The 20,867-nt window shown below is 53.4% G+C and overlaps 1 protein-coding gene across 2 annotated transcripts in view; it reads left to right on the forward strand.

The window, feature by feature from the left end:
• Positions 1–15,602, forward strand: part of TBC1D2B (TBC1 domain family member 2B) — an 82,025-nt gene extending 66,423 nt beyond the window's left edge. For both annotated transcript variants that reach the window (XM_009210701.4, XM_009210702.4), the window contains 4 exons: positions 1,497–1,614; positions 7,097–7,282; positions 8,851–8,972; positions 12,229–15,602. In XM_009210701.4, the coding sequence (XP_009208965.2) occupies positions 1,497–1,614; positions 7,097–7,282; positions 8,851–8,972; positions 12,229–12,424 (622 nt within the window). In that variant the 3' untranslated portion in view covers positions 12,425–15,602. The remainder of the gene's footprint in view (positions 1–1,496; positions 1,615–7,096; positions 7,283–8,850; positions 8,973–12,228) is intronic.
• Positions 15,603–20,867: the final 5,265 nt, after the last annotated feature.

Consider the following 20,867-nt stretch of genomic DNA (forward strand, 5'->3'; position numbering starts at 1 on the left):
ATTGTTATGGAATCAGTTTTTTCCTACATAAATGATACTTCCAGATAATTGAAGCTTTCTCTCTACACCTCCATCCTCATCACCATTAAAACCTCTGAGTTGTAATTCTTTGGGATTTTTTTCTTCAAAGTATTTGGTACGTGTCCATGCCTTCTGAGCACCCAGAACTTCAGTAGGACAACTGTAGCCTTGTCTAGATGATGGTGATTCAGGCCTATCATCTGGAATATTGGTGAATTTAAGTGATGTCCTCAAAGGCTCTGCCGCTTTCAGACTCTCTACCCTTTCTCCTGGCACCATTTGGTGTCTCTGCTTGCGTGTCTTGTTTTTCTCTCCTCTGTCTCTGCCAGTGGTCACCATTCTCCTTTCCATCCCATCCCTGCATACTTGAGACATCCTCTTCCTGGACTTTTTTTCCATTTAATTTGAGATGAGTTCATTATAGTTTTATCTAAGGAAAAAATTTCTGAGAAATGGCTTCAGGGGTTTTCCCATGAGTGTTGCTCATAAGCTTTGTGTGATGGGCAGAAGTTTTGGGTTTCAGCTGAGTAGAGGGAGGCCTATCTCTCACCTCTTCCTTTCCATCCTGCTGCTCCAGATTCCCACTTGGAGCCATACCAGGGCTGTTGATTAGTGACAGCATGTAAATAGCTGACCCGTTTCCGTTATGAACAACAAAGCAACTGAGACACATGGTCCTCCTCCCCTGCTGTGCATGCAGCGGACACAGCACTGTTAGCTTCTCCGGGGTGCTCTCGTCTGCAGCTCATTTTATTCCTTCAGCCTGGAAGCAAGATGGCATTGGGAAAGCTGTTTTAAACCGCCCTGTGTTCTTTGCTACTTACATTCACCTCTGGATTTTTTTGTGTATGAAAGGGTTATCTGGAACTTCTTGATGAACTCAAAAGAATCAGCTGCATTTGCAAAAGTGTTATAATGAAAACTATTTAATGAGGCTGGTTGATCATTGGGAAACTATTTCATCTTTGAACAAAAACCAAATGAAAGTGGGGAAAAGTAGCTTTGCTTCTCAAATTTTAGGAAATGTCCTCCCCCCCGCTTTTTTTTTAATGAAACAAGGTCTCGTTCTGTTGCACAGGCTGGAGTGCAGTGGTGCGATCATCATTCACTGTAGCCTTCACCTCCTGGGCTCAAGTGATCCTCCTGCCTCAGACTCCTGGGTAGCTAGGATTACAGGTGTGCGTCACTACTCTTGGCTGATTTTTGTTTTTTGTTTTTTTAGAAATGGGGTCTTGCTATGTTGCCCAGGCTGGTCTTAAACTCCTGGCCTCAAGTGATCTTCCTGTCTTGGCTGCCCAGAGTGCTGGGATAATAGACGTGAGCCATTAAGCCAGGTCCTTATTATTCTTTATTGGAGAACTAGAAATAGTTTTGGCCGTGGGAGAAAAAGTGGCTTAAAGCAGACGGTCTCTGTGGAGACTGTGGTAGCAGCTGTCTGTGCCTGGGCTCTCATCTTGTCCTCCCTTTGCTTGTAGGTTGGTGGCAGTCGCCCTCCTGTACCTGGAACAAGAAGATGCTTTCTGGTGTCTCGTTACCATAGTGGAAGTTTTCATGCCCCGAGACTATTATACAAAGACTCTTTTAGGATCCCAGGTAGTTCTGAAAATTCTGTGTTTCAGTCATCACTTTTAGAATTGCAGCTGAAATGTGACCTGAATTAAACCTGTGGCCGGGGTTGGGGGTTGCTTTGTGTACATGACTTCAGAGACTGATTCCTGAAGACAGCAGGCCACATCTCAGAGGCTGTCCCCAGTCATGGCCTGCTGTTTGTGACTGAGGCCGAGTTGGGTTCATTCAGCCCCCTGCGAACCAGCAGAGACAGACCCGTCCTGCAGGCCTAACATTGTGTTCACTGCTCTGCGCTCTCTTCCCCGGACACAGGCCTACCAGCGGGCTGAGTCATAATCCAGGCATGCTTGGGTGACTGGTGTGTTAGCTCAGGCTGTCAAGAAATAGATGTCAGGCTGGGATGAGACAAACCAGAGACTTTGGCGTGGGGGAACCCCTGTGGAGGACAAGGGACAGAGAAGCTCTAGCCCCAGGAAGGGAGGAGGATGGGGAGGAGAGTTCCAGACCCTGTGCAGTGACCACCATGAAGTCCTGAGGAAGTCTGGGCAGGGCCAGTGGGGAGCCCTCAAGCCAAGGGCAGTGACCAAGGCACCCACTTCCACAGATGGGCTGCATTTGTGCCCCTGCCGCACCCGTGCCCTGCTGCTGGAAATGAACATGGTGATGCACCAGAGGGGCAGCAGCAGAGCCTGCAGTCATCTCCCACAGTGGGGGTCTGAGTGGCGCATTTCATGCCGTCCACACCTGGAGTCTGATGCCAGGGGCCAGGGCAGGGTGATAAGGGCTGGGAGAGCCCAGTGTTTCCGTCTTTGCTTGGGACGGTCCTGGCCCTGGACCAGATCCTTGGCCCTTGCATCATCCCTAGGCTGAGCTGGGGCTGCTGTCGGCACTGGCTTCCCCATAAGCTGGCATGTGGCCCAGCCTCAGGCAGCTTCTCTCTTAGCCACAGCTGTGCCCGTGTGTGCCTACTCTGTCTCTTGTCTCTTCTCCAGGTCTGTGCCCCCACCTGGCCTACCTGCTCACAGCCTCTCCTTGCCCTTCTCCTGCACCACTCGGTGTCACAAGGCCTGGACCCACAGGCCAGCGAGAGGTGCTGGCAGGAGACTGAAGGGTGACAGGAGGGACTGAAGGGGTTTTCCCTCTCCCCGTCTCAGGCACTGTCTCTGAAGGTGGCTTTGTCTCCTCTGTGCCCAGCTCCTGTTCGGTGTTTCCTCTGTACCAACAGCTGACCCTACCGGCTCCCTTCATTGCTCCCCGCAGGGTGGCTTTCTGCCCTTGCTATAATTCTGGGCTGCCTCGCCGTCAGCTGTTTGGCTTCTCAGCTTTTCTCTCAATGGTGTGGCCAGCCTCTGGATGACATTCACTCTGTGACACATATTTAGTGGGACTTCCATTTTCCTGGCTGGACCCTGAGCGAGTGTTCTTTGCATTTGCATTTCTGCCTTTGGAGGGAGGGTCATCATCATTGCCTCCTATTTCCGCTTGTGCTCCTCACTTCTCTAGCTCCCCAGGCTGGAAACTCAAGCCATCCTGGACTCTTGCCTCCTTCCCCTGTATCCCTGCCGTCAACATTTCTAGTGCTGCCACCTGCCTGGAAGCTTACATCTGTGTCCCCTTTTTGTCCGTCTCACCACAGTGGGACCACCGTCCCCTCTCCATCACTGCAGTTGCCTCTCTCCTTTCTTCCCGCTGCCACTCGCCTACTGCTCCAGTTTAACCTCTGTCTCACTCAGGCATTCAGTCTCGTCCCTCTGCTGCTGTTGTCCGGGGCTCCTCAGGGTAAAGATGCCTTCGAATGCCGCCAGGGCCCTCCTTCCTGCCTGCTGATGGGACATATGTTCTCTGGGCATGCCCATCCTCTGGGTACTTTCCTACGTAATCCCTCTGCTGGAACAACATCCCATTGCTCATCTCCCCGGGAAGCTCCTGTGCAGCCTTAGCACACAGACCATCTCCTCTGTGAGTGGTCCTCCCTGCCCCAAGGCAGGCACGGGGCCCTGCTGCTGTTCCCACTGCTCCGGTGCAGGCCTCTGGGACAGCAGCCACCTGATTGGATCATCCTCGTGTGCCTGCTTGTCCTCCAGCTAGTCAGTGGTACCTGAGGGCCATGGCCCTGTCTTTCCTTTTTCTTTCTTTTTCCTTTTCCTCTATGCCTGGCACCCCACATAGTAAATGTTTGAACTTACATGAGCTACTCTTTGATGAGGGAAGGGGAGCTGGCATTTACTGAGCCCTGGCCCCGTGCCAGCAGCTGTACAACTGCACAGAGCCCTGCACACTTGAGCATCAGTCTCCCTATTTGACTTGGGAGAAAACTGGGAGCCGAAGACACTAATAAGCAATTTGCCTGAGGTGCCACTGCTGAAGGGCTGAGCTGGGGTTTGAACTCAGGCCTCTGCAGCTCTGGGCCTAAGCTTGCCCATCTCTGCCCAGTGCCTAGAACGTCACAGGAGGGTGGCAAGAGAGTCAGAGCTCTGGCCTTCCCAGAGGGTGGACTTTCGCCACAGCTGCCCCCTTCAGGTCCCTGTCCCAGTTTCACAGATGTCAGTGGATCCCAGGAGAAGCTCATCTGGTCTCCCTGTGATCACTTCACTTGCTAATTACCCCAGAAATGTATTGTTCTGTTGCATTGGTGTGTTGGAAATGAACAGCAACAGGAAGAGGCAGTAGTCAGTCAGGTGGGATTAGAGGGTCAGTAAAGAAAGTTTCGTGTGTTCATGGGCACCTGAAAGCTAATAGCTTTCAAAAATTCAAATTTAAAATACCAGGTGACCCAGTGTTTCAGAATAAGAAAAATGAAGCATTGATCTTTCTTAATTCCATTGAAGTGTAGCCAAGCACCTTGGTTAGGAACTTGGGTGGAGGGTCACATGTAGTAGGTCACAACCCAGGCCCTACCTCCTGTGAGCTGTGGAGCTTGGACACATCACTTAACAGCTCTGTGCCTCAGTTTCCCCCAAGATGAGAGTAATACCCCTTCACACAGATTATTTGAGGTTGAATTCAGATGATGCATTAAAAAAAGTTGAATGTAATGCTCAGAACATTGTAAAAACTCAATAAAAGTTGGTAGTATTGTTATAGGGGAAGACTTATTTTAAATGTCTGGATTTAACATAAAATTTGCATCACATTGTCATGTAAACATAAATGTAAATTCTAAGGAGACTTCTCCCTCCCCCCGCCGACTATACAAGTAATAGATGCTCACGAAAGAGAAGTTAGGCAATGTAGAAAGATGTTAAGAGGAAAATGAAAATTACGTGTTATCCTACCAACTGGAGAACCATGGTTAGCATTTTGATGTATTTCCTTTTGCTTTTTTTCCCCTAGTTCATATAGGTATCCAAATTGAGAGCACACTGTATCCTGGCTGGTTCACATTATAGCATGAGCATTTTCCCATGTCATTTTATACTGTGTACCCATCCTATTTGGTGGCCTAATATTCCATCAGGTGGGTGCTAGAACATGTTTAATTATCCTCCTGCTTATTGATGGCCATTATGTAAGGTGGCTCTTAAAATGCGGATAGCTTCGTGTGTGCTGTCGACCCTCAGCACTGGGCTTTGCCAATCACTGTCAAACTGCCTCCTGCCAGAATCAAGTGCCTGAGCCCCGTGTCCACTGCTACTGCAGTCCACATGCTTGTCAGCTTTTCCATTCATTCCATCCTTTGAGTGCATGTTCTGTGCCAGGACCTTGCTAGGTGCTGAGGACACAGAGATGAATGACACAGTCATTCCATGTCCTCCAGAGCTCAGTGGAGGAGGAAGCTTGAACAGAGGCCAGAGCAAGCGTTCCCTGGCAGCCTGCTCCACACCAGCCCTCCGCCAAGCACCCGGGCAGCCTTAAGAGTGAGGCACAGTCTGCCTCCTAGTTCGGAGGTGTGTACAAGGATCTCCTCCAACGTCAGGGCCAGCTGATATGCCCCTCCCTCTTGGACGTCTTCAGCTAGATCCTCCAGGCTGAATGAATCACGTCATCATCAACTGGTCTTACAGTGAGCTGTCCGTCTCCCTTGCCACTTTACAGCTCCCTAAAGGCAGCTCCTGACCGGGCATGAAATATGGGAAAGTACGTATAGTTGACCCTTGAATAACGTGGGTTTGAACTGCATGGGTCCACTTACATGTGGATTTTTTCAACCAAACACAGACTGAAAATACAGTATTCACAGGATGTGAAACTCTCTTATATGGAGGGCCAGCTTTTTGTGTATACACCAAGGGATGACTATCGTCGTTTTTTATACTATGGATAGAGAAATTGTTTTAGTAGGTTGGTACTAGGTTTTTATTTTTATCTTTTTCCCATCAAATCCAATTGATTAGAATTAAAAGCATCAAAGGGTAGTCCGCTGTGTGAGGTTAAGTATTGTTTTGTGAAACATTTATTTCTGTTTTGTACACGTGCACACTGGTTCACATGGACTGGGTGATGGTTGAAGATGCATGTTTTTTTGTGAGTCATAGACAAAGGCTAGGAAAGCCCCTGGCTGACAGGATAGTGTCTTGACTCCTCAGTGTGATTCAGGGGTGTCTGTGACCAGCTTCTGCCTGGCTGTGCTGCCTCACCTCCCAGCCCTCCTGCCTGGAAGCCTGAACTCTGGCTGTAGGAACGGTTTCTCCTCAGGGCTTGGCCGGGACCTGTCCGTGGTTCCACAGGGCTGTATGAACACATCGTTACCAGGGCCTGGCCATAGTTAGGATGGTCCATGTGTCTGGCCTTCCCCTCTCATCTTTTAACTCCTTGAGGTCAGGGTTGAACCTTATTTTTGCTCTGCCCAGCGCTGGCCCCATACCTGACACAGAGTGGCGGTAACCAGGTATTGCTTGTCTGTCGTGTGATGGGTAGTTTATATAAGCCTCATTTAATCCTCACAGTAGTCCAGTAAGAGAGAGGTAATTAACTATTTTCCACATGAGGCACAGAGCCATTTAGAGCATAATTTGCTAAAAGCCACCCAGCTAGTAAGTGGTAGAGCTGAGATTCAGACTCAGGTCCATGTGATGCTGGAGTCCTTGCCACCCCCACTGCACATAGAGCCCAGCAAATATTTGTTGAATGGACGTGATGATGCTGCTTCCTCTTTGACTCAAGACTCCCATCTGCCCAGGATTCCAGTTTTTGGCCCTTTGTGTCAGCATCTCCTGTAGTTACATGTGGATTGGCAAGGCTGACTGTCCCACTTGCTCCTTGCAGTGGCCTATTTCCCAGGGCATTTTGAGTGCAAGAGTTGGTTTCAGGTCATGGACCCCCCCACTCCCATGCCCTGTGGAAAGCATGTGTTTAGCAGACACTCAGTGTGTACCTGCAGCACACAAGGTCAGCGCTGCTGGAACATGGTAGTCTGGCTCTGTGATGGGCCCCACGGCGCATTTGGAACAGTCGTGCTGCTGTCACGTGGGCTCCACCCCCAGGCTCTCAGGTTGTGTGTCTGTTTGTCTGCTTACCCGGTGACCTGGCAGGCCCCATACACTTCTCCCCTTTGTTCCCTCTCCAGGTGGACCAGCGGGTGTTCAGAGACCTCATGAGTGAGAAGCTGCCTCGGTTGCATGGCCACTTTGAACAGTACAAAGTTGACTACACTCTCATCACTTTCAACTGGTTTCTGGTGGTGTTTGTTGATAGTGTCGTTAGTGACATCCTCTTTAAAATATGGGACTCTTTCCTTTATGAAGGACCAAAGGTGGGTTAGCTCAGCTCAGCTATTTTCAGATATACATGCTTGACAACCGTCAGCAGCGTTGGTGGTGGTAGAGTGGCTGGCTCACCTGGAACTTGTGAGGATTACCATGGTGCCCACGGGATCTCAGCATGGCCTGACTAGAGCTGGGTCCAGGGTATCAGGAAACCACAGTCATTTGTTCATGTATCAGAAACTTTCAACCCACATCAAGCCCTGTGATAGGCGCTGGGAGCTGTGACTTACAGTTGGAGCCTGAGCTTCACCATCTGTCAAATGTCTGGTGGTGTTACCCCATCATATGGAGGAGGAGATGGAGACCCAGAGATCTAATAAGCAGGGGATTAGGGGGACTAACGAGGGGGAGCCAACTGCAGAGCCTTACTGCCCATGAGCCTCTCGCTCTGTTGTATGTTTTTTAAAAATCAGTTTTTGAATAAGGAATACATTTACATATTAAACCCTAATTGTATAAACAGGTGTATGTAATGGAGTAGAGGCCCCCCTAGTCTTCTAGTTACTCTTCTCAATTTATTCTATACCTTAGCTGGGCACAGTGGCATGTACCAATTGTCTCAGCTATTTGGGAGGCTGAGGTAGGAGGATCATTTGAGCCCAGGAGTTAAAGTCTAGCCTGGGCAACATAGCAAGACCCAGAAAACAAACTAAATAAGAGAAAGTACAGGTTGGCACAGGCCCTTAGATATGGGAAAAGCAATTTGTTCCAAAGCTGCTTGAACTCGCAAGACTACCAGGGGTCCATTCCCTTTAACCTCTAATGTACCCCAAACACAAATTTAAAAAAAAAAAAAAGGCCAGGTGCAGTGGCTGACACTTGTAATCCCAGAACTTTGGGAGGCCGAGGCAGGCGGATCATGAGGTCAGGAGATGGAGACCATCGTGGCTAACATGGTAAAACCCCGCCTCTACTCAAAATACAAAAATAGCCGGGTGTGGTGGCGGGCGCCTGTAGTCCCAGCTACTCAGGAGGCTGAGGCAGGAGAATCACTTGAACCTGGGAGGCAGAGGTTGCAGTGAGCCTAGATTGCGCCGCTGCATTCCAGCCTGGGCGGCAGAGCGAGACTCCATCTCAAAAAAAATAAATAAAAAATATAAAAATAAAATTTTAAAAAATTTCCTTCCCTGTCTTCAAAAGTACACTAGTTGAGATTGAAACAGCCTCTGTAGGTGGGACTTTCTAAGAGTTTCAGAATCAGAAAACTTTGGTTTTGGTTTTATTTTAAAATGATTCCTTATGCTTGTTACTTACACTTTATTGACTAGAAGTGTTCTCTGAATATGAAAGGATTCCACAAAGATCTCCTATAAGGAGATTTTTGGTTTGGGCTGATGTGTTGTTGAAAACCACCAGAGTTTATTTTCCTGTAATAAAGGAGTCTTGGCCTAGCCAGGAAAAATTGCCCCTCAGGTCAGTTGTCTTTCCCCAGGTTGGGGACCATGCAAGCCATGTCCCCCTGTCCCCAGTGGGGCCAGCACCCCCCTGGAGTCCAGCCTTGTGCCTGGACCCACGAGGGTTTTTCCACTAACAGATTTCCCTGTTTATTCCACAGGTTATTTTCCGTTTTGCTCTGGCACTTTTTAAGTACAAGGAAGAGGAGATTTTGAAATTGCAAGATTCCATGTCTATATTTAAGTATCTCCGCTACTTCACTCGCACTATCCTTGATGCTAGGTGAGTCCTGGGGAGTTCTCAGATGTCAAGGAGAGCAGGAAGCCTGGCCCCTGCCTCCTTGAGAGTAGCGTGTCCTTGCTGTCTTCCAACTCGGAGCCGTGCCAGGTGTACGGTGTGGGAGGGGCATTGCTTTCCAGGGAAAGGAAGGAGTAAGGGGTGTGAGCCCCAAGTAGCCTTAGGTAGGAGGAACTGAGATGATTCTGTCCTTTGTCCTACAAACACAGATCCCAACAACCAACAGCAATAGTTTCATTTGTCTAGAAAGCATTTACTGAGTACCTGCTGCGTGGTAGGGCCTGTGCTGCACACTGAGGATGACGGATGGAGAGTAAGGCCTGTCCTAGAAGACCTTACTGGGGACACCGTTGCGCATCATTTGATCTGTGCTGTGGTAGAGGGAGCCCAGGCCGGAGAAAGGCTGAGTAAGCTGGCCAAGGGGCAGCAAGGAAACAGTATGGGGGCGGGGGTCCTTCAGGAGCGGTGGCGCAGAACTGTGGGGCAAGTGCGTTTGGGGAAGTGTGGAGGCAGCTCAGCCCGGCTGTTGCCAGTGTGGCTGGGCCATAGCAGAGCTGGGCTGTCAGGGTGCTTACAGACTTTGCTCAGGACTTGAGGCTTCATCCTGAGCGCTAGGAAGTATTACAGGGTTAGGCAAGAGACAGACAGGTCAGATTGGGGCAGGACTGGTGACTGTTAGAGGGCTCTAGGGAGAGAGGTGGTGACCTGGGAGAGGTGGTCCCACAGATGGAGAAGGAGGGTAGATTGAAGAGAGGGAGGGAGGAATTTGACTTGGAGGACCCCTGAGTTTCTGGCCTGGGAGGCCAAGTGTTCAGGAATCCTCCCTGGCCACACAATCATTGCCTGTTCTGGGCCACCTTTGTCTGTGTGTCCCCTGGACCACAGCTGTTGGCTGCTCTGACCCTGACAGCTGATTCAGACACTGGGAGCTGAGGTGCTGGCTGAGGCCATGCCAGGCCTCCTGGAGGTCGTTGCTATTTTCAGGGTCTTTTATTGGGAGTGGGTTTGTAAGTTTCAGGCTTACTAATAGCACCAACAACAGTGCCCTGATTTCTGCCAAATGAGAAAGGATATTGGAATCATATTTGCTGGAGAAAGTTTGATTCTGAGTCCTGGGGTGAGCCTTGAGAGTTTCTGTTCATCTCGTGTTGGGTCAGGATTCCTGAGAATGATACGGAATGAGCTCACCCATGCCGACAGCTAGGGCTGTGTTGGAAGCGCCGCTGCCCTCAGTTCTGTACTGGGTCCCAGGCGCTGCCAGGAGGAGCAGAGGCGAGTGGGCGTGACTCTGGCGAGTGCCCGCCCCTTCCCTGGCACCACCACTGCTGGACCTTGCGTGGTCCTGCAGCGCCTCCTTGCGAGCGGCTCGCAGTACAGTCTCCCCTGCAGCTTGCTTTAGAAAGCCGGGTCGCCAGACCAGCAGGTGCTTTAAGGAGTGCCAGGCCACAGTGACAGGCTCCCCAATGTTATCAAGACTGCAGGGGCCCATAACCCGCCTATGGGCTGCAGCCTCAGTGTTTTAATGAGCTCCCCAGACTAGAGGTTGCAAGGAGGCCAGTCCTGCAGCACAGTGAGTGGCCTTCAGAAACACAGGGAGGGGGTTGTGTGGTCAGCTGCATTCAGGAGACGGGGATTAAACAGGATTGAACCAGGCTCTGCAGCAGAACTTCTGGGAGCCTTTCAAGGTGCTGAGCATCATCTCCCAAATTTAGCTGACCACGGGGCGCCTTCTCATCTCCCAGAGGAATCTTCCAGGCCTGAGGCAGAGGTGGGGTCTGACTTCCCGGGTGCCAGCCTGGGCTCAGACGCCTCTGTCAGCTCCTGACTGAGGAGCAAAAGAAGAATTACACTTTGGGCTCACGTTCTGCAGCACAGGAGGGGTGGGCGCCTTAGGTTTGGGGTTTGTGGGGGCTGTGGGCTGATAGCTATGGGGGAGAAAGTGCTGGTGAGTGGGGACCCTGTGCCCCATTCACATGAAGCCTCCTCCCGCCTGGTGGGGCTGGCAGCCCGGTCCGCAGAGCCAGGCAGGAAGTGGAACCTGAGAAATCCACAAGCGGGGACCCCTGTGCTCGGGTCTTCCCTGTTCTCTGGTGCTCCCATGTTCTAGAACACACGCTGAGGAATTCGGAATTTAAATAAAGCTGGCCTTTCTGACCTTGAGCCTCTGGACGAGAGTTAAGCATGTCCAGGCAGCGGGGTTTGGAAACACAGAAGGCTGCGCCCTCGTGTGCGCCGTGTGTTGACAGGAGCCCAGGCGGCTGCCGGCAGCAGGAGCAAATGGCCTGCTCCACTGGGGACGGGCAGGAAGTGCTTCGGGGCATTTCTGTTTCATCACAGCTTTTCCTGGGGCTGGTGAGTCTGTTGGGCCTTCGGTTGACAGGAAAGGAACGAGCCCCTGTTGCTGGATGCAGAGCGTCTGGGGCCTGGCAGAATCCAGAGAGGGGAAGGTGGTGGCCCCGTGTTGGAGGAACTGGCTTATTTTGTGATCCCCAGAGACCAGCGTGGCTGACCCCTTAGTGCTACAAATCCATAGCCAGGCCTCAGGACAGCTTTTGGTTTTATTTTTATTAAGCCACTGACCAGTGGTTAGGAGCAAGTGATCACAACCTTAACATTTTTATTGTAAATTGGAGCCTTGACTTGGGGATAATGTGAAACCCACGAGCTGCACGTTTCTCTGTAGACTGCATCTGGACACTTGTCACATTGCCGACTGGCTCTGACTGTCATCGCCAGGACTGCCTGGGCCTGTGTTCATTCCCAGTCAATCAGTCCTGTCCTGGGACACAGACGTCCCGGACTCATGCCCGGTGCCAGGCCTCATGCCTACCTGAGGATGCAGACACATCCGCACCTGTCATCACCATGCAAGTGCCGGGCACTCTTCTCAGTGCTTATGTGTGGGAACTCGAGTAATCCCACACACTAGGAGGTGGCACTACTGTCATCCCCAGTGTGCAGATGAGAAATCAGAGGCCAGAAAAGGGGGTGACTTCAGTCACACAGCAAGCATGTGGCAGAGCTGGAGTCCAGGCCATCATTCTGAACCTGCCCCTGGCAGGGCCATTGTTCCTTGTCACCTCTCTGCAGAAGGTGGGCCTCGTCCCCTACGTCAGACCCCTAGCCTGGCCAGCGCTCTTCCCACCCTGCCCCAGGCCACCTGCTGTGCCTGTGAGGGCTGTGTGTGAGCACTCACGCTGAGCGCTGCTGATTCTCTTGTCTCTCCCCTGTGTCCTGCCAGGAAGCTGATCAGTATCTCCTTTGGGGACCTGAACCCCTTCCCCCTACGCCAGATCCGGAACCGACGCGCCTACCACTTGGAGAAGGTCCGGCTGGAGCTGACCGAGCTGGAGGCCATCCGTGAGGATTTCCTGCGTGAGCGGGACACCAGCCCTGACAAGGGTGAGCTGGTCAGCGACGAGGAGGAGGATACCTGAGTAGGTCCCGGGACGCTGCTCTTCCTGCCTTCACAACCAAAGTGTGCCCAAAGGGTGAAAGCACGCTTAAAAGCCAGAATGTAACGTGTGTGGCCTCTGGGAATCTGCTGGGCAGATGTCCAAAGCCAGACTGCACTTCCTCATTTCCCACTGTGCGGGGGCAGGGGTGGGAGGTCTCATCTGTTTACAGCCATTTCCATGCCATGCTTTTGGTTACACGTATCTCAGTCATGCTTTCTGTCTGATTGGTGGATCCTCAGGCTTACCAGTGGCTATTTGCAAGAGCCTGTTTCCAGCCTCCGTCAGCTTGTCGGTGCTCTGACCCCCTGAAACCTTGCTTTGCTGGGCGTCTCCCCATGTTCTCTCTCTTGTACATAGTGGGCAGTGGTGTGTGGTTTTGAATGGCAGTGCTGTGAAGGATGCCCACTGTGTTTCAGGCACCTGTAGGCCAGGGGGTTGCTGCCGCAGGCATAAGGTCGGTATGAAAAGGGACTGCCTTAGAAAGGCAGGCACATCGCTTGTTCAGAAATGGCCACTGTAGAAAGCCTGTGAACCTCCCACCAGTGGCTTTAAGCTGCCAGCCGTGCCCCATTTCTAGAATAACCTTTGCTCTTCCACACGCAACCCTTCCAACAGTGGCTCCCAGCCTGCATGGGGAGGGCCTGGCTGCCCAGACACCCGCCCTCACTTCTCATGGCCAGCCTGTGTTTGCAGATTACTGGGCTGCTCTGTCCCCAGCTTGCCGCGTGCCTGGCGTGGCTCGGTGAGATTCTGTGGAATGCCCTTCTTGACTTGTGGAAATCATTCACCAAGTACGACTGTTCAGGATTCCAGGTCAACGGTGGACCAGCATATTGCAAAGCAGACCCACCCCTGGGCTGACCTTGGTCGAGGGGATGGAGGAATCTTTTCGGTGGCGCTTTGCAGGGCAGTGGTGCAGCTGCAGCGTGAACGCTCTTGGACAGTTGAAAACTTTGGCTTCCTTGGAGATGGCCAATGCTCCTGGTGTCTCCTCCACCTGACTGGGTTGTGCAGGAGGCCGGCTGCCAGTGTCCAGGGCTGGGAAACTTTTTTGCTTGGGGCCCAGGCTTGGGTGAGCTCTCCCGGGTGTGTGCCCACCCCACCACTGCCTGGAAGCATCCTTGTTCTCTGCCAGGACACAGGGTCACTGGTGCCTCTGACACGGCAGTTTCTGGGAACTCACAGGACTGCCTTTCTGAAGGCTGGGAAGAGGCTTTGAGCAAGGAGCTCATTTTTGCTTAATCCCTCTAGAGCATCCCTGATGCGTAGATGTGAGACGATGTTTCCTGGCACAGTGTTATGAAAATACAAGAAAAACGGTCTCAGTGGAATGTTTCATATTACCTGAAAAAAACTGGAAATCATCCTTTGTTGATACGAACACACTGAGACTAAGAATTGAAGCAATGCAGTTTTAAGAAGTACTTTTTTCCTGTTATTTTGTGCTGTCAACTTTCTAGCAGTGCCACGGCGAAGCTGGCGTTTCCGCACGCTAGACTGAGCTCCGGCTTCATGTCTTTAGTGGAGCTGGTTAACGTTTCACTGGGTAGAGGGGCTGGCCTCTATATTTAGCCAAAAGCCTTTGCCTCTTTTCAGGCATCAAAAATGGGTTTTGCCATTGTCTTTGTCTTTGAGAGCAGCAGTTTGAGGTCTGACTCCTTCAGGAAGTTGTCCTGTGAGCTGGGCGTTGCAGTCCGCTCGAATCAAATGTTGGAATCTCCCACCCCCTCAGCCCATCAGAAACGACAGCTGTCAGCCTGGGGGACGGCTGCTGAGGAGGTGCAGCAGGAATGGGGCTGGGCCCGTGGGCCAGCACCAGCTGCCCTCAGGTTTTACTTTCCAAGCTGATGGCCCCTGGAGCATGCCAGCACATAGTGCCATGTCCTGGGGCTAAGATGCTGCCTTTAGGGACAGGCTTGTGTTGTCCAGTTTGCCCTGAGAGATGCACCTGACCAGGGTCCCGTCATGGCTGCAACCCACAGTGGTATGTTCGTGTTCCCAGACAGTTGTCAGCAGTTGCCAGGCAGTGTGTGTGTGAGAGCAGGAGAGTTCCTGGAGGAAAGGGACTGGGGACACTTTCTCAGAGGTTCTCCTGCCTGGAATCAAGTGACATGCGTCCAGAAGGCAAGATAGGGCAGCTCCGCCTGGTTCCAGTTTGGGAACAGGATGGAGCCAACTCCTCCTTCCAGGACTGTGGCCTCCACTCTTTCGTGCTAACACTTCCCCCCTTCACGTCACTGAGGAAAGAGCTGCTCTGTCCCCTCCAGTGCCCTGAAGGTCCCTGGCCTCCACTGGCTGCCATGGCAGGGGGCCCTTCTGGCAGGGGCTGCCCCACACTGCTCTTCCTCCTCCGAACCTTCGCCCCAACACCCAGCCCATGGCCCCTGCAAGGGGGACCTTGCCAGCTGAGAAACCCAAAGGCCTGTCCAAATACACGCACCAGGACCAAGGGGATCTCCCTCCCCACACCTGCTGGGAATTGCCAACTTTTAAATGGATGGGGTTTTTTTAAATGGGTTGAACCTCTGTTAATACTTTTGTATGCTTTCACTACAATTTATATTTTTATAGGCTATTTTCTCAAGGTGTTTCTAGATTCCACATATCTATTTTATATAACAAGTTCTTACGTTATGTGTGTGACTCCCTTGTATCTGTGCCAGCCTGAGCCTCCGAGTTGCTCTTCCCTCTGGCCCTGACTCTCACTGACTCGCTGATGTGAGGTGCGGGCCCACTTCTTACCCCAGGTAGCCCCGGGCGCTGCCTGTAGTCATGCTGACAGCTGTACAGTAGCCGCCAAGACTGCTGATGGCTGGAGACGGTTCTGGTTCCAACTACAGTATATTGATACAGGAAGTATCCTAGACAGATGCTCGGTTGGGTTTTCTAACTACAAGTTTGTATTGCACAGATCCCCACCTGCCATCCTATAGTTTTGTCTTCCCAGTGTTCCGGGGCTTGGGCAGCTACCTGCCCGGGAAGTCCTTGCAGGGAGTCATGAGACCTTAGCAAAGCACTGAGTGTCCCACTGCTGCTGGGCAACTGAGGACTGCAGGGCCAGGTGACTCTCCTTTTATATCATAGTATTCTGTGCTGACTTTCAGGGTTAAGCATTTTGGAACTGTACTAAGGAAGAAATAAACTAATTTGTATGATATTCTGCACTGAAATTCCCGTAGTCACTTAGTGATGAGGCTCACCCCAAGGGCTTGAGGGTGGGACCAGGGCTTATTATGTTGGTGGGTGAGGAGGCCTTGACCTTCCAGCCTCATGCCGGGTGTCCCTGCCTCTTGGCTTACCCTGGGGGCTGGTGCGTCAGGATGCCTTTCCAGCAGGGGCAGCCTTGGGAGGCCCTAAGAACCATGGCCAACCTGCAGAGGTGTGTGGCTGGGGGCAATTCAAGGTGGGAAGCCAGGAGCTGAGACTCCTGTGTCCAGATAACCCCACCCAGCCACAAAGAACAGGCACGCCTCCGCCAGCTGTGCCATGCCCTTCTGCCTGAGTCACAGGCTTAATGGCCCCGCCTGACCGACAGCTCAGGCCCAGCTGCCACCGGAGACACCCCCAGTCACAGTGGAAAAACACCCAAGAATGATGAAGACCAAAGGTTCCTATAGGGTGTTTCAGGGTGGCTCCCGCAGCGATTCCCAGACAGGGCAAGGCAAGGCCTGGCAGGCTTTTCCTCTGGGGACATGGATTCAGCGAGGCTGGGGGTTCCTGAAGTCACACAGCAGCTGCAGCAGAGCTGGGACAGGGACTGGCTCTCAGTGTGGGTCAGGAGCAAGTCGTGACAGGCTCTTGCCTCCCCACCCCTTGAAGGGCTGGCCACCAGGGCAGTTCCCACTAAGGCCTGGGAAGCCATGACCTGTGAGCATGGGTCCCCAGGGTCTCTTTGGGCCAGCTGGGCTGCTGTAGACAGACAGAAGCACTCCTGACGCCTCTCCACCCGCTGGCAGCGCAGCAGGGCTGGGAATCACGCCAGCTTCTGCCCAGCAACTTGCTTTCCCATGGGAATTCTGGCAGGCTGCCCTCATGGTGCAAGCCGCTGCTGGGGCCTGCTCAGCCCTTCCTCTTCCACCTGCCTGTAGCCTGGAGCTTGGAGGTGGGCAGTCAGAGCCTAGATGAGCTCTGTGTCACTCAGGCATGCCCTTGGGCCACTACTTCCTCTCCTCAGAGCCTTGGGCTCCTCCTCTGAGGATGGGGTGTGTTGGCATGAAATGAGGTGAGTGTGTTGAATTGGGGAGCAGCAGGATATGCACCTGTAGGCAGCCGCCCTGGCCACACTCCTTCCCTCACTTCCAAATCCTGGGACAGACACAGTAGGGCACAGCTGGCCAGCCTGCTCTTCTCCTCTCTGCCCACTCTTGGCAGAAAAATCAACAGATACAACAGGGGCCAGGGAGGTGGCCTCCCCGGGGCCCCAGTCCCCATCACTCCAAAGGGCAGTCCCTGCAAGTGACAAGGTAGGCCCAATCCCTGTGGAACAAGTCTCTGAGGACCACAGAGTGGGGCCTCAGGTGGGCAGCAAGTAAGGGCCAAGCTGTGCCCCTGCCCAGAAGACCTTCCTCAGCCTCAGAGAACCCCACCCTCTGCACACAGGCCTCCTGGGCAGCAGCCCCCGCTCTCAAAGGCCTTCTGTGCCTCACCAGACGCCATGCTCTCATGGACCCGGACTGCCGCTCTGCTCCACTGCAGATCTGCCCCAGAGGAGCATCGCGGAAAGCCGCTCTCGCCAAGGTGCTACGTGGGTGGGAGTTTTTAAAGAGGCCAGAAGAGTTTCTGACTTTTAAGACCCTCCAAATCCAGCATGAAGTCAGCTCGTGCTTGGAATGGTAGATGCTCATTTATGTAAAACGTAATAAATGTTACATGAACTGTTAGAATAAAAAAAAATAGCTTTTTGATGGGGAGGAGGAGGTCCCAGCCTGCCACTGGGTAGGGAGAGGGTTAGCACCATTAGGGCAAAGAGGGGGTGGAGCTCCTCCCCACAGCCCGTGGTGGCACCTCGAGGTCTGCCGGACGGTCTGTGCATCCTGGCACAGTCAGCGGTAAACCCCACTGATGGCTCCTCGAGAGGGGGCTGGGCGCCTGTGGCTGCTGGCACAGCCAGCAGCACTGGCACGGCAGACGGGCAGCTGGGCAGCTCAGTAGGAAGCAGTGTCTCGCAAAAACCCGGCGATTGCATGTCTTGCCACAGCCTGGAGTGGGGGAGGGTGAGGCACTGCAAATCAGTGGTTTAGGGTACTCAGAACCTGGCCTCCCCACCCCAACCACCTGAGGCTCCAGCAGCTCCCCCACTGGAGCAAAGGGGTCCAGTTTCTGGAGTGGCTCCTGAACCGAGTTGCAGGTTCCCCCAGCTGCTGTTTCTGTCCCACCTGCTCATGGCCAACCCCAGGGCTCGAGAACGGGCTTCTGCCTGGGCTGAGGTTTCTGGAGGAAAGGTCCTGAGACCCCACCCTGATGCCCCTCACATGCCCGTGAAAGAGCCTGTCTAGGCTACCTCTGCCACCCCATCTCCATCCTTGCTCACCCCTGGTGTTCCCCAACAGATCCTACCACAGAACTGAAACCTCACCTCCTGCCAGCCTGCAGCAGCCTCTGCCATCCACTCCTACCCCACCTCACCCCTGCCCCAGTACATCTGTCCTGCCAGGCCTCCGCGGACTCACCTCTCCACATGGGCTGGGCTGTACTCAGCCTCGGTTCTGAGTCATAGGGTCCCATCTCCCAGCCAACCTCCCACTTCTCAGGTGGGGCCACTCTAAGCCTTCCAGAGCGAGTGGGCCTTTACAGGCTGTCAGCAGAAACCAGGACTGAGCCCAGGCCAGCTCCAGGCTGTGCTCATCAGGGCTGGGAGGCTTGGCTGGGCCTCTGCCCCATGGTTATCAGAGCTATTTTGGGAGGTGGCTTGTTTCCAGCCTCCTGGCCTTGCTCCTGATTCTGCTGCTGATGCTGCTGCTGACAGACTCAGCTTACTCCAGCAGGAGGAATAGGAGGACAGCAGCCATCCCTGGGCCTGGGACATCCCCCAGGTCTCGCAGAGGCACGCAGGCAGCAGGCAGGCTCCTCTACCCCAGCTCCAGGCAAAGCTCCAGAGCGCAGATCTGCAGGCATGCATCCTGGTTGCCTGGGGTGACTTCAGATAAGTTGCTTCACCTCTTGCCTGTTTCTCCTCTGTCAACCCCGGGCTTCCCACAGCAAACGATGGGTTTCGTGTCACTGCAGTGACCACACACACACCTGCTCGGCTTCATGTCCCACCAACTGTCCCACAGACCGCAAAACATCCTCCTGGGAATTCTGGTGGTCTCAAAGTCCAAGATACTTTCCTGCGCCAGCCTCCATCACTGTTCACTGGTGGCAGAAAATTACTTAGGACAGCTTCTAGTTCAGCTACACTAACCAGCCCCGCTGCCCACCTCTCTGTAGCTCACTTCACACCCGCCCCTGGGAGACCTTGCAGTTTGCTCCCGGGGCCATCCGTCTCTGGTTCTAGGCTGCCAGGCACCTTAGTTCCTGCTCCCCGCCCCATCTGGTCCCCATCCCCTGGATCATAACCACCCCCTGTCTCTGGCCAGCCCTAAACCCTGAAGGCAGTGAGAGACATGGTGCCAGCACCCAGCTTAGGCTGCACACACAGGACCACTCTGAGATGCTGGCTTAGTGCATGCTGAGGGCAGGTAGACAGGGTGGGGCACTGCCACCAGCCTTGAGGCTGGAGGCAGGAAGGGGCCACCCCGCTGGGAGGCAGAGTAACGAGGCATGGCAGGGCCACCGGAGCCTGGAATGAGGGCTGCCCCAGAGCCAGTGCAGGATGCAGGGCCTGTGGCCACAAGGGGAGAAGGCAGACTGGGGAGACAGGGCCCCGAATGCCAAAGCCAGAGGGCTCCCTGGCTGAGGACTCCGTCCAGGGGTAGGGAGCAGACAGCCACAAGCACAGGGGCCGCAGCCCTCACACCACAGCTCGGATCTCAGGACTGGCGGGGGTGTGGGCCCAGGCCTCCTGACCCCGCAACTGGGGATGACAGGCTTCATGCAGAGGGGAAGAAGTCAAGCCGCCCAAGAGTATCCCTCGATGCTCACGCAGTGCTGGGCCCTTTCATGCCCAGACTTCATTTATGTAAGGATGGGGCTTTGGCAGCCCCTTTATTCAGCACAAGGAAGGCCCTGAGAGGGAAATGGAGCCCAAGGCCACACAGCTGGCGAGGCATTTGTGGTGACACTCCAAGGCCACCCCATTTTCTGCCCTCAGCACTGCCGAGAGCAGCTGGGGCTGCAGGAAGGAAGTATATGAGTGTGTGTGTGTGAGTGTGTGTGTGTGTGTGGGAGGCAGCGGCGGTGTTGTGCAGAACCACCTCTAGCTCAGACCCTTCCACCAGGACCCAGCTGGCCAGGAAACCCCCCACCACTGGGATTAGCAGAACCCTGGAAGGGAGGCCCTTCCTGCCTCAAACCCCATTACCTCATCAGCAGGGCCCTGGTTGCGCGTGCCTGTAAATCCCAGCTACTCAGGAGGCTGAGGCAGGAGAATCACTGGAACCTGGGAGGTGGAGGCTGCAGTGAGCTGAGATAGCGCCATTGCACTCCAGCCTGGGTGACAGAGTGAGACTCCATCTCAAATAAAATAAAATAAAATAAAATAAAAATAAACAGCTGTATTAGATAACATGGATTTCCTAGCTTTGGAAGGTATCTGCCCAGTTCTCCATTTTCGTTTTGTCATCATAATAGCATTTTAAGGAATGCTCAAATGTCTGTATCTCAGATTCCCGATTCTGAGACCCTGAGGACACTGAGTGTCAATGATGGGAAGACTGAGGGGAAAAGGGAGGACTAAGGGACAAAGGGGGAGACTGAGGAGCACCAAGGAACGCAAGTGGGGGAGAATCAGATGGGGAGGAGTAAAGACCAGGGGCATGGTGGTGGACTGGGAGGCAGGAGGGAGACGAGAGGTATGGGGACTGAGAAGTATGGAAGGAGATGGAGGGGGGCAGGGAGACTGAGAGTGGGGGAGGGACACGGAGGGGGCGGAGGGGAGACCGAGAAAAGGCACCGGAGGGGAGTATGGGGAGACTGAGGGAAATATGGGGGAGGAAGAGTCAGAGCAAAGAAATTCGCCCTACTTTCATAAATAGTTCAGGGAAATAAGTCAGCACGTGAGGCCACTGGACTGGTCTCCAGGATCGAAGAAATGGCACAAGACCCACCGCAGCTGAGCAAGGACACAATCGGGAGAGGGCACTGTGTCTGCTGGAGGAGAACGACAAGAGCTGATAATAATTGAGCACGCCACGAGCCAGCACCCCACCTGCCTCATCCATTTACTCCTCCCAGTGCCTCTGGGACATGGGGGCGCCACAGCCCCATCTCACAGATGGGGAACTGAGGCTCAGGAGAAGCCAATCAAACCCGTGCGCAGTGA

This window comes from Papio anubis, chromosome 7 (assembly GCF_008728515.1).
Source record: "Papio anubis isolate 15944 chromosome 7, Panubis1.0, whole genome shotgun sequence".
Lineage (NCBI taxonomy): Eukaryota > Metazoa > Chordata > Mammalia > Primates > Cercopithecidae > Papio > Papio anubis.